Consider the following 13,348-nt stretch of genomic DNA (forward strand, 5'->3'; position numbering starts at 1 on the left):
CCTGGTTCGACCCAGAGTTTCCCTCCCTTCCCGGGACCTGGAGCGACCCCTGCCCTGCTTCGGAGTTTCGACGAAGCGATGCATGCCATCTTTGGGCAGCCCGACTCCGCCGGCGTGCCTTTGGACCTCGCGGACTCTATTGGGGGCTCTGGGACTTTAACGCCGGCTGCTTCGGCCCTGGGACCGCAGGGATCCCTTGGATCCAGGCCTGGATCCGTATTGGCACCGGTCGACCTCATAACACCACCACTGGTGTCAATTCAACCGGCACCACAACCGCAGCCGACGCCGGTTGTGTCCCCAGCCTGCGTTGACCTCGATCCCGACATGGGTATGGAGTTGGACCAACGTCTATCGACGCTGGATCTGGCGCGGATGGGTAAGTTTGTACCCCTGTTCCACCCCGGTTCTTTTAGGCCAGATTAGCAACCAGAGGAGGACTGGGACGGGTCTGGAGACTCTTTAACTGACCAGTTAGAGTATGATCCGGACTGGAGAGAAGAGTTTGGGGATGCCAGTGGTCTGGACACCTCCCTGGACCTTGGCGTGTTGTCTCCCCCTACCATGGCTATGGAGGAGGGAGTTTCTTATGCAATGGTGTTGCGTAGGGCGGCCAAGGCTCTCAATCTCGAGCTACCTACAGTGGCGGTCAGGACTAAACTCCTGACAGAGGTGCTTCAACCAGCAGCGAGCTCTTCGGAGCCCCTTCTGCCGTTTAATGAGGCCCCCACTGACATCCTTTTTTGGGCACCTGGTCCAGGCCCAACTCAGGGGCTCCTATGCATAGAATAATTGTCCGACGCCACTGCCCGGCCCCGGGCGACCCCGCATTCCTCTCCCAACACCCCACCCCTGAGAGCTTGGTGGTCCAAGACTCTACGTCCAAAGGAGCATTCCCTAACGCACCACCTGATTGGGAAATCCAAGAAACTGGACCTTCTTGGGAAGAAGATGTTTTCTTCCTCCAGCTTGGGACTACGGTCGGTGAACACCGCATGTCTAATGGGCCGTTACACCCACTCTGTGTGGGATAAGGTAGTGCAGGTGCTGCCACAGTGCCCGGAGGAGGACCGGGCCGTGCTCTCTCGTGCAGTCGCCGAAGGGAGAGTTGCAGCCAAGTTCACCATCGGATGTTGACTGGATACTGCCGACTCGCTAGGCAGGACGATTTCGATGTCGGTAGCCCTTCGACGCTTCGCCTGGCTGAGGTCGACTCTTTTTTCCGGGGATGTCGAAGCTACTTTTATGGACATGCCTTTTGAAGACCGTCACCTGTTCGGCGACAAAGCAGACAACGCGCTAGAGCGCTTCAAGAACTCTCGGGCTACGGCCAAGTCCTTAGGCCTCTCCATCACTCGCCCAGCGCAGTCTGCTTTTCGCCCCTTTCGTGGCTACGGAAGGGTTGCCCCACCACGTTCCGCCCAGAGCCACCGGCCGCCGCAAGCTATTCAGCCCCTGCTCGGCCAGGGATATGGGACCCACCGTCGTGAGTCTGGGGGCCAGCGAGCGGGCCAGTCCACCAACGCCCCCTCTGCAGCAGCCTCCAAACCCTTCTAGTCTGACCTTTTAGGGCCACCAATTGCCTGTGGGCAGCAGGATTCGCCATCACCTCCCCCACGGGTGCACCATCATGTTGGACAGGTGGGTTTTGCAAATCGTCCGTAGGGGCTACTCCCTCCCCTTCGAGACAACCCCTCCATCCATAATAGAAAACAAGGTACCCCAATGTAGTTTGAGGTCTAAGAGGAGGGGGAAACACCAAATACTTGAACAGAACCTCTAATCCAACCTATATTACTTTACCTGTGGCCGACTATGGCTCATTGCCTAAACCAGTCCCCACCTACAGTATAACACACAAGGATTTATTATTTTGCTTTTTTCATATATGCACAGTTATTTTTTCAAATAATTTTTTCAATATAAAAAATATATACCAAAATACACCGCTATTTCTTATTCATAAACACACTATTTACAATTGCGTATCACTATTGCACAAGTACATGGGAAATTGGCAGATTATGAATAGCCATGTCCACAATATGATAAGTCTCAGTTTTTAGTTTCATATGACGAACATCAAATTCAAAGGTAACCCTGCACTAAAACTACACACCTGCATTCTCACCTATCATAACATCGCACTCATACTATCATTCATTCTCAAGACAGAGCTGTCCTGTAGGAGATCCTCAAAGAACTAATCAGGTTATTTTTAATGGTACACTCGTATCCAATCAATTTGTTCCATTGTGAATGTCTGAGAGGAATCCCCATTCATATGTTGCTGGTCTACGCACGTTTCGGTGGACCATCTACTGTACCACCTTCATCAGGACCAAAAGTAGTTGTATAAATCTCACATGAGGTGGGCGGGGGGTTATCTTATTATAATCACTGCAAATGTTATGCTGTGAATTCGACCAACTCCTTATTTTTATGAGATGAGCGGGGCCTCTGGGTCTGCATGGACACAATGATGGTGTTACCATCTAACGATCTACTTGTATTTCCTCTATGGGTTCCACTCACCATTTCCTATATGTCTCCTCATTTGATAGTTGCTGAAGGACTTCTCTTTCGTCGTGCTTGTATCCATTACCACAATGCCCCCACACCCCCTTCTCTGCAGGTTTAATAAATATCTCCGAGTCCATCTGTAATCGACTTATAGCCTACCTCTCTTGCTTTGAGATGTTGTATTTAACATATTTTCTTTTTGATTCAATCTCATCTAGCTCACCCAGTACAGTTTTCTCAAAGGAAATCACTTCAATAGGCATAAGACTATTAGGGGGGAAAAAAGGTTGATCAATTTCTCAGACCTGAGAACCCTCTTCTATATTTCTATTTTCCTAGAGACGGACTGCCCATTGCCTTTGGCTGGTCTTGGGTCTGCCGAATGTCGGGACCATACACGTGCTCATTCTTTCCGTTTAGTTCGGGTGAGCGGCGTGCTTAATGATCAAGTCTTTAATATAATTGTGGACTTCGGTGTTTTACGTTCTGTCACTCTCTATTAGTATTTTGAATATGTTTTTAATTAGATTGTGCATGTACTTTATGCATTCACTTGTAATTTCACGACGGCTGCACTGGTTGGTGGTAGCTTTCTAACTGTCAGTAAAAAGAAGCGCTTTTTCTTTAGGCTACGCACAGTGAATCGGTGATTAGGCACCGAACGAGTGAAAAACATAATTTGAATAGATACTTTTTCTATTTTTAGATTGAATGAGATTTCTTGTTGCCATGATGATGACCTCGTACTAAGCATAATATATGCCCCATTATTCTATGAGGTCGAAAGTCGTTGCCATTTTTCCGGGGGATTCTTAAGGAGAACCTCCTCAACGTTACAAACGTGTACCTCGGATATCCTACTTTAAATATTCATTTACACATATAGAACTAACAACTCAAATTGGATGAAACTGAGTATGGGATCATGAAATTGATGTTTTATCCCCATGTGACAATATGGGGCAATACAACGTTGGGTGTGAGTTATTTTGGACTTAATGACTAACTCACTGACTTTTGGAAAATAATTCTCCTTTTTGTTCGTGTTATGTTGTGTTTTGGTTTGTGTTGGCCCATGTAACTTGATGGTCTTTCTGTGTATATATTTGTATTGTTTGTACCAAAGGGATATGATTATCACTATAAATAAAAAATATTATTAAATGAATTTATGAAATATGATATGAGATAAATAATAAGACAAACTAGATTTATGCGTACGTTGTGTTTTGTTTCTTCAACTGATATTAAATACTGGCCTAGTGGGGTATGACTTTTTGGTTTTTTGAGTGACTAAGTACAGCATGACTTGACAAAAATAGCACTAATTTCTATAGATTAACTCAACAGTTTTGATTCACAGAACTACTTCAACAATCGGTACTGAGAAAAAGAAGAAATAATGTGTAGTGCTGGAATTGGTCTCAGCCACAGGTCATTACTGTGAGCAACATTGCAATATATTGTTGCTTTTGCTCACTGTGCAACTGTACACATGGACCATTATGTGTATCTGCTTTGGGCCTGCCGCAAAAGGAATACTCCGGTCCAAACTTCTAGGCCCTTTCCCCCCTTGACAAACATATCTGAACAATGTTTTAGGTATGATTCCATATTTAGGAGCTATCCTGATCTGTATGTCAAGAATGCCACACTGTAATTGTAAAGCACTGTATGAAAACTGAGCTCTTGGAATTAACTGATCATGGATTACTGTGCACTTGGGGGCAATCTCTTATAGTCTTCGGTGGGCTGCTGTGCAATTTCAGTGATGTTATGCCCCTATAATATTTAGCCCCACTGCATTGCATTTTTCTTCAGTTTTCCTTTTAAAAAGTGATTTTGACACAGCCCTTCTGCCCTAATAAAGACACTCAGTTAGTGCTGCCATTTATATTGACTCGCATAAACAACAACTGAGGTAGAGAATTGTATTAATTTTTAACAGCATACCTATTCCACCTTTTCCTTCTATGGGATCCCTATAGTCAACTAGGATTGCGAGTAAGTATATGTTTGAGGCATGTGTGGCTGTAGATGCACATGCTTTGCATACTCCTGCTATCTGGTGTTGGGTCCAGATGTATGCAAGTTGTTTTTCTTTGAAGAAGTCTTTCGAGTCACGAGACAAAGTGTCTCCTTCTCTTGGGGGCATATGTATCAACATCTCCATTTGCGATTCTCAAATAGCGATTTTTTGAGACTCGCTATTTGAGAATTGCAAAACGGATGTATCTAAAAATTCGCACAAATTTTGTGAATTCTTAAAATTCCTTAATTGCGATTAGCAAATTGCGAAATCGCAATTAAGGAATACCTTCCCATTCATTCCTATGGGCCAGGAGGCCCATAGCAATGAATGGGAAGTCTTTCTCAATTTGCGAATCGCTATTTGCTAATCGCAAATTGAGAATATTTTCAAAGGTGCAAGGGTGTCATGATGACACCCTGATGCACCCCTGAAATCAGCATGTGTACGCATATGGCGCACATACATGACCTAAGGGCATGTATGTGCGCCACATGGCACTTTGAAAAATGCCAAAAAGTGCATTATTCAAAGAGATCGCAAATTACCACCAACTTGAAGTTGGTGGTAATTTGCGATTTCTTAAGGAGAAATTGCACAACTTGAGTGCGTGTTACATAGCATTTAAGGAATCGCAATTTGCGATTTCTTAAGTGCTTACGCAAACTTAAGAAATCGCAAAATTAGCGATTCCTTAAGAATGCGCTGCTGAAATGCCTCATACGTCTCATTTTGCGATTTTGTATTCGCAAACGCTGTTTTTTTGCGATTCGCAGCGTTTGCGAATACAAAATCGTTTGATACATATGCCCCTTGGTGATAATCCCCTGGGCATCAACTCCATTGTTAGATTGTTTTCTTTCCACTGTTGGGTTTGGACGTGTATTACTGCATTCTGATGCTAGATAGTTTTGGACTCCTTTTGGTTTGTAATTCTCCCTTACCCTCGTCGATATTGTTATCGAACCCGCTTCCTTCTTTGCGTTTCGAAAACTGGAAAACTATCGCCTATCGAATCGACACGCTGGTATAATGGCCCTTCAAGCCTCGCCTTTCCTTGCCTATCTTTCTATTTATTTGGCCTCGCCTTAGAATGCCCTACTGATGGAACAGACGCCGTTCTGTTTCAGCCCAAGATGCCACGCTAAGTACCAGCAGACCGACCTTCACCATATCTGCAACCTGTGCTTGCCTCCCGATCACAGGGAAGAAGACTGCGAGGCCTCCTGATCGTTTTGGTTGAAGAAAACCCTATGGGACCAATGGGCACCGTGCAGGGAGATGCATCGTAGAGATGATCCACCTGACATCTTCGGACAACAGGATGTCAAGAAGGAGGATGAACTACACAAAGCTTCTGCAGCAGAGGAGGAGGCTTTTTCCATAAAACACTCCGGCTCCAGCTGCGACTTAGAGATCCACCTCCAGATGCAGGACCTTCCACCGGGTCAGCGTACTGACGTCCCCGTCCTGCCACAGAAAAAGCATTCTGTTCCGATAGAACATAAGGCTACCGGGCCACCAGTGCCAGCAGGCTATGTTTGGCACCATACATCTGTTACAGATGCCCCTCCCTGGGACTCGGCATTGAAAGCACTGCCAAAGCCATTGGCTTCTGCACCAAACCAACTCCGAACACTTCGGCTCCGAAACTGAAGCCCATCTCAGCACCAAAAATTTGGAGACAAGCTTTGAAATAGTCTACAGGTACCCCGGGAGAGCCAATCCTCCAGCTAATGTATGAACAGCTTGAACTACGCCAGAAACAACTACATATACAGCCTCAGGCTTGGCCGCATCTTAGTCAAAATTGTGGTGTTGGTGCCGCCTCCATCAAAGCACCAACTTTCCTTTGGCGGAACAATAGACTTACTGGTGCCTGTTTAAAAGAGAAAGACAGGCAAGGCTACTATTCCCTTTCACCCTCCTACATCTGCTTCTCCACCACCACCCCCACCCTTCATTCTATCCACCTCATTCTCAGGATGATCCCCTAGATATCTTTCACCAGACGTCCCCACATTCCTTCACAGATGGGCATGGGGGAGGGAGGGGTGGGGTGGATGATTCTTATGATGCACCACATCCCCCAGATCCCAAACCAGATTTTGACGTTGATCTCCAGGGGGACACAGATCCAGACCTGTACCTTGCCAAACCATCGCCTCCTGATGACATCCCCTCATATCAGGAACTCATCAGTAGGGCTGCAGCATACCACAAGTTTCTGCTCCATAAAGAGCCTGTACAGGAAGATTCCCTCTTTAAAACCCTCTCCAGGACTCATAGAGCTACCAATACCTCCATATGTTAAAATGCATGATGTGTCACACTGATGACATCTTTAAAGACCCTGCGCATGCTCGCATTATTGCTCCCAGGGTCAACAAAAAATACAAAGGCGCACCCTTGCATCCAGTGGCAAATTCCCTCCGATTCATTAGTTGTGTCCAATGCCGGTGGTAAGAGGGCTAATTCACAAACCACAGCTGACTCTCCCCCTTCCCGATAAGAAGTCTAAACTGATTGGTGCTTCAGGGAAACGAGTAGCAACGCAGTCCGACAAACACTGGTGGATTGCACACACACAAGCCCTATTAGCCAGGTATGATCGCACCCACTGGGATGAAATGAAGGAACTCCTCCAGTACCTCCCAGAAGAACATAGGAAAAAATGACAGGAACTCGTAGCGGAGGGCAAACTCATTTCCAGTAACTCCATCAGGTGTGCCCTGAACTCTGCAGATATTGCTGCCAGGGTATCAATACCAATGTGTTGTTAAACAGACATGCTGGACTGGGTATATCTGGCTTCAAGCCAGAAGTAAAGCAAACACTTTTTAATGACAAGTAACACATGTTTGGTCCACAAGTTGACCAAGAGTTAGAGAAGATGAAGGACACAGAGGTTGCTAAATCCATGGGTGCCCTCCAAACACCCACTTCCCAATGTCTCCTTTTGCCGCCCCTTATATAGTGTAGGCTCAAAATCAGTATTTTCCGATGACTCGTCTTCATCATGTTGGCTGCAAAGTCACTTCACAGGGCTATTACTATGGCATGTACAGCGGTAACAACTCCAAAGGTTGTGACAGAGGTGCTTCCCCATGTGGTGCCACACCCACCCACCACAAAGCAGTGACTCCCTTCTCCTTCCCCCTGATCATTTAACACCTGATGGGGGTAGATAAAAACAGTTTTTCCCCACCTGGCGGATCAGTGGGTCTTGGACATTATCCATCATGGTTATTGTAGAGAGCTCATCACCACACCTCCAAACATTCCACCTCGCAGTCATACATTTCTCTGGTACATCAAACACTGCTCAAACAGTAAGTTCAAGCTCTCTCGCTCAAAGGAGCTATAGAACCCATCCCTCTTCAATATCAGGGGACAGAGGTATATTCCCTGTACTTTCTCATCTCCAAAAAGGACATTTCACTACGGCCCATCTTGGAACTGAGGCCCTTAAATCATTACATCCTGTCAGAGCACTTCCATATGGTCACCCTCCAAGATGTGATCCTACTTCCCTAGCAAGGCGACTTTGTCAGCACTAGACATAAAGGATGCCCATCCCAATCCATCCACACACCGCAAATGCCTCCGGTTTGTCATAGCTGGCAAACATTATAAGTTTAAAGTTCTTCCATTCACGGTGACTACTGCACCCCGAGTTTTCACCAAATGCATCATAGTGGTAGCAACAAACAAACGCAGGCAAAACATCATGTCTTCCCACTACCCTTCCTCTGTGCCACCAACACACTCCGGTCATGATAGACCTGCTGCATCAACTAGGGTTTGCCATCAATGTTAAAAAATCCTAACTTCAACCTTTACAGGTTCATCCGTATCTGGGTGCTATTCTCAACACATAGGTGAGATTAACCTATCCTAATGCAGCAAGTATTCGACATTTCCAAACATTGCTACCACACTTTCAAACCAAACAACTACTAAAAGACAGAACAGTTGTATGATGGCCTTATGCGTCGCCACATGCATGATTACGCATGCGTTCGTTACAGTGCAGGAATGTCTAGCACGCCCTTGGTCTCAGTCACAGTGTCAGAAGAACTAGTGTTTATAAACAGCCACACTCATCACTCTGCAGTGGTGGAACACACAAGACGTGTGAAAAGGGTGGCCGTTCCTCGACCCTGTTCCACTAATCGTTCTGATAGCGGACGCATCCCTCACAGGATGGAGTGCTCATCTACAGGAACTCACAATTCAGGGTAGCTGGGACACCAAACACCAGAATCTCTATATCAACTACCTCAAGCTTCAAGCTGTTCACAGGATTGAAAGCATTCCTACCTCACCTGATAAACAAGGTTGTCTTAGTCCGGTAGGACAATATGACAGCCATGTACTATGTACAAAAACAGGGGGTGTTGGGCAATACATCACACCATCCATCTATTAGCCAAACACCTCCTAGGAGAAGGCCACAACTTTGCCGACGTCCTCAGCAGGATGTGGCAACAAGTCCTCCTCCATACAAGCGGGCGTTTCCACAGATAGACCTGTTCACAACTGCACACAACGCGAAATGCTCAGACTTCGCCTCCAGGTTCCCACACCCGCTATCCCAGGGCAATGCTCTATGGATGAACTGGTCAGGAATATTTGCCTATGCTTTTCCGCCTCTCCCTCTTCTACCGTTTCTGGTTCGGAAGCTCAGGCAAACATCTCTCACCATCATTCTAGTAGCTCCCACTTGGGCTTATCAGCCCTGGTTCACAACACCACTCAAACTGTTCGTAGTTCCACATGTGAAGCTCCACCTCAGCCCAAACCTTCTCACTCAGAACCATGGAGAAATCAGACCTCCAAATCCAGAGGAACGTAACCTTGCGATTTGGCTGCTGAGGTCATAGCATTTGGTTACCTGAATGTATGACAATTCTCAAAGAAGCTTGTAGGCCTACGACTAGAGCATGCTATGCAGCTAAATGGAAAAGATTTTTGTTTTACTGCCGTAATTACAACATTGATCCATTTAATGCAGCGGTGCAAAACATTGTTTGCTATCCTCTCCATTTACAGCTCTCTGGCCTTGCCTTCACTTCAGTACGTTTACATCTAGCTGTAGTGGCTGCCTATCTCTAAAACAGGCAACACTTATCTTTATTTAAACTGCCCCAGATATTAAGGCCTTTATGGAAGCCCTTAAGAGTAATTCCACCCAGAGCTCCACCTGCACCCACATAGAATCTCAATATTGTTCTCACCAAACTTGTTTGTGCTTTACAGCCTATGCAAAGCTTGTGTATCTACAGCCACATGTGCCTCAAACTGATTGTGACTTACCCTGTAAGCATCTGTTCTTGGCAAGTAGTGCTGTAGATTCACATGTGCCCACTCTCCTGTTGGGACACCTGTGGCCGTTGCAGTTCTTTTGACCTTTTCATCTGCATGGACATCTCTTTACTGATGCTTACTTACACCCCATTCTTCACCCGCCTGTGCAAAAACAATGGAGTTGATGCCCATGCACATTGTCACCAAGAGGAGGAGTCACTTGACCTTATGACTCGAAAGACTTCTTTGAAGAAAATCACTTGCACACATCCAGACCCAACACTAGATGGCAGGGATATGTGAATCTACAGCACTACATGCCAGGAACAGATGCTTACAGGGTAAGTAACATAATCCTTTCAATTTCATTGTTCATTATTTCTGAAGACAATTCAGGAAATGTGAATTTGTCGAAACCTCTACAAATGAACATTTTTACATGGTGTGTAACTAGTCGGTCTTATGTAGGAACTGAGGAGACACAAATTCCCGCCCCAAACCTGAAAGCAAAATATGAACTACTTTTTTACAGAGTGTCCAAGGAGTAAGTATTCTCAAAACAAAAGTTTGTTGGTGTTTTGTGTGGATACTGAATCATAAACTACTTATCTCAAACCATCCAATATATAAATCGTTTTTCAGTTAATAAGATGATAGTTGTAGATAATCTGCTCCAAAATCCAGTCTTTCCCACTCTTCTTCAATAGTGTCATGACATGTCGGTGAAGTGAATATCTCTGTTTTTAATACAGCATTGTTTAAGATCTTGTTTTTGTGTTGCATATTACAGAAATCTTTCAATGTTTCCTATCAGCACGTGAAGTAGCTCGCAGCTGGGACCGAGATCGAATGAACATTGTGTCTATCACTGGAACTGGATTGGGGACAAGAGATAGTGAAACACCTGTACCACTCCAGGAGGAGCGAAGAGACAGCCTTGATGTTGCAGATTGTCAAGATGTTTACACATCTGTGTGTAACTCTGTCATCCATCGGTGTGCTCTGCTGGTTTTAGGTGTAAGCCCGGTCATTGAACAGCTTCAAAACCCAAAGGAAGGCGTGCTGCAACAGCAACCTCCAGTGAGAGCTAATGAAGGAATTGGATATATGACAAGGTGGGCATTCATGTGACAAATGTACAGTGATCTACAACCTATGAAACAATACTTTAATTTTTTTCTCTGTGAAATAACCTACTCCTTAGTTCTGTGCACATCATGATATGAAGGGTCGAAGAACTCCATGGCCATCAAGGTCTCAAGACCAGAAGACTGGTGGCTAGGCCCAAACTGAGGTGGCATGGTGTGCAAAATAATGATGGACTGGGATGCGGCCCTGAGTAATTACTAGTGGCTGATAGTAATTCAAGCATTCTATCCATCACTTTTTTTAATGCTTTAGTGTGCCGCCCCAAGTGCAACGGGTACGTGGGTCCTGTGCTCACTCTTCTACTGGAACCAAGATATACCTGGCTGATGATCCCTATAAAGGGGCAAAACCTGTCCTGGGTTGCTTGTGCTCCAGTTCAGGGAGGAACTGACCTGGCACTTTGGACTGTGCTGCTTTCATTAGAGTAGGGTCAAGATTGCAGATTTGCAAATGGCTGGGTCCAAAATGAGGTGGCATGGTAAGCGTAAAAATGATGGTCTGGGATGCGGCTTGAGCGATTGCCAGTGATTGAAATTAATTAAAGCATTCCATCCATCACATTGTTGTTGCAGTTAATGCCTTAAGTGCGACAAGTATGCTCAGCCGTGGGTCCTGTGCTCACTGTGCCACTGGAACCAAGCTATAACTGGCTGATGAGCCTTAATCAGGGCAAAACCAATCCTGTGTTACTTGTCTTTTGGTTCAGGGAGAAACTAGTTTTCAGCTCAGGATGGACTGCTTCCATTTGAGCAGGGTCTAGATGGATTTGCATATGGGTGGGCCCAAACTGAGATGGCATGGTGAGCAAAAAACTATGGATTGAGATGCCGCTCCAAGCGGTTGCCAGCGGCTGAGATGAATTCAAGTATACCATCCATCACCTTATTTTTGTTACGCTTAAATCCCAGCTTACACATTAATGACAATCGCCCTTGGTTAACGTTTCTGCTTTGTGGAGTAAATATCCGAAATAGTAGGTCTCGTTACATATTTTTCCCACAGATTGATGTCTGAGGCTTTGTTCTGTTTCTGTTCATCTTTATGTTGCAGACCATTTTCTGAAACTAAGTTTTATCTTTAATACCTTGTTTTCAACCCTGCTGAAAACCCCCTTACAGGGATATTTAGCAACTTTTTGTCAGCGTAGTATAATAAATCTGTTTGCTGTGGCAGTTGTTGCCTTGACCACACCTCTGTGGTTTTAAGAAACACCTTTTTTAGGACTCTTACAGATAACTTTTACAGACAACTGTATCTGGTATTGTCAACAACTTATTGTGAACAGTGCAACTCATAGAGTGGGCTTTGGGTCAGCCCCCTGCTCATGATTGGATGTTTTTCATATCTGTCTTAGTTCCTTGCTCTTGATTCAGTAACTTAATCCCCTTTTCTTGTTTTTAGGTCTCGCCTACGCAGCGCGCATGACCTGCATAGGAGGGGACCTCATGTAATCGATTCCGTTTTTGCCCTAAAAGCGTGCACGCGTTGCATTGCTTAGAATGGCAACACGTGCACGTTTGGCGATTCCCTTGCGGGAGCGAGCGGCGCCATATGGTAGCAATTATTGCGCTTGCTCCCGCAAGGGAAACGCTGCCTGCTCTTGCCGGCACTCCCCCCCCACCCCCTACTTGCGCGAGGTGCGCTCGCTTGTTTTTTTTGTAGCTGCTGTTTTGCCGGTACACTGCACCCAGGCTTTACTTTTCTTTATCTTTGAAAATATTTTCTTTATAGGAGTTGTGAGGTTCACCTATATGATGAGCAGTTTCTGCTGAATCTAATCCCTTCCTTCCGATGCCACACATTTGAATGAAGCCATTTGTCATGGAGTCTTTCCCGAACTCTGTATCGTGATGCAGAATGAAGCTGCACCCTTTTTACCTGGCCTGGTTTCTGGCAGCCGCTAAACTCTTCTCTCCAAGTACTCATAGCACAGAAGGGAGGGGCATAGCTATGATTTTGTGTAGAAGGTGCAGTTATATTATGTACTTGTAGGAACCATCGCAGTTGACTACCTGCTGTGTTCTGTATGTCGTGTTCGAATCCCAACAATGCAATTTCATGCTTCTGAGGTGGGCGCCATAAATTGGGCAAATGTAACTTTACTGCGCTCAGAAGCGACTCAAGTGCGATTCCTAGCACGACATAAAAACAAATCTGAAAGAAACACGTTAGTTAGATTCCTCACCTTAGAATATCCCCAGGCGTCAGACTGGATCCGGAAGATTTTTCGTCAGCAATACCCCTTGCGCGTCGCTAGGCGTCGTCTGCGGCTCCGCGTCCGTCGTCGGCGTCGTGCGCCGGAATGACGTCGTCGGAGTACTTAGACGCCGCCCTCGC

At 45.7% G+C, this 13,348-nt stretch overlaps 1 protein-coding gene across 8 annotated transcripts in view; it reads left to right on the forward strand.

The window, feature by feature from the left end:
* Positions 1-13,348, forward strand: part of HERC1 (HECT and RLD domain containing E3 ubiquitin protein ligase family member 1) — a 1,817,725-nt gene that overhangs the window by 295,004 nt on the left and 1,509,373 nt on the right. For 6 of the 8 annotated variants that reach the window (XM_085643727.1, XM_085643730.1, XM_085643731.1 and 3 more), the window contains one exon: positions 10,653-10,977. In XM_085643727.1, coding sequence (XP_085499853.1) covers positions 10,653-10,977 — 325 coding nt within the window. The remainder of the gene's footprint in view (positions 1-10,652; positions 10,978-13,348) is intronic. The other 2 variants (XM_085643732.1, XM_085643734.1) reach the window with 1 other exon arrangement.

The sequence above is a fragment of the Triturus cristatus genome, chromosome 3_1 (assembly GCF_964204655.1).
Source record: "Triturus cristatus chromosome 3_1, aTriCri1.1, whole genome shotgun sequence".
In the NCBI taxonomy this organism is placed as follows: Eukaryota; Metazoa; Chordata; class Amphibia; order Caudata; family Salamandridae; genus Triturus; species Triturus cristatus.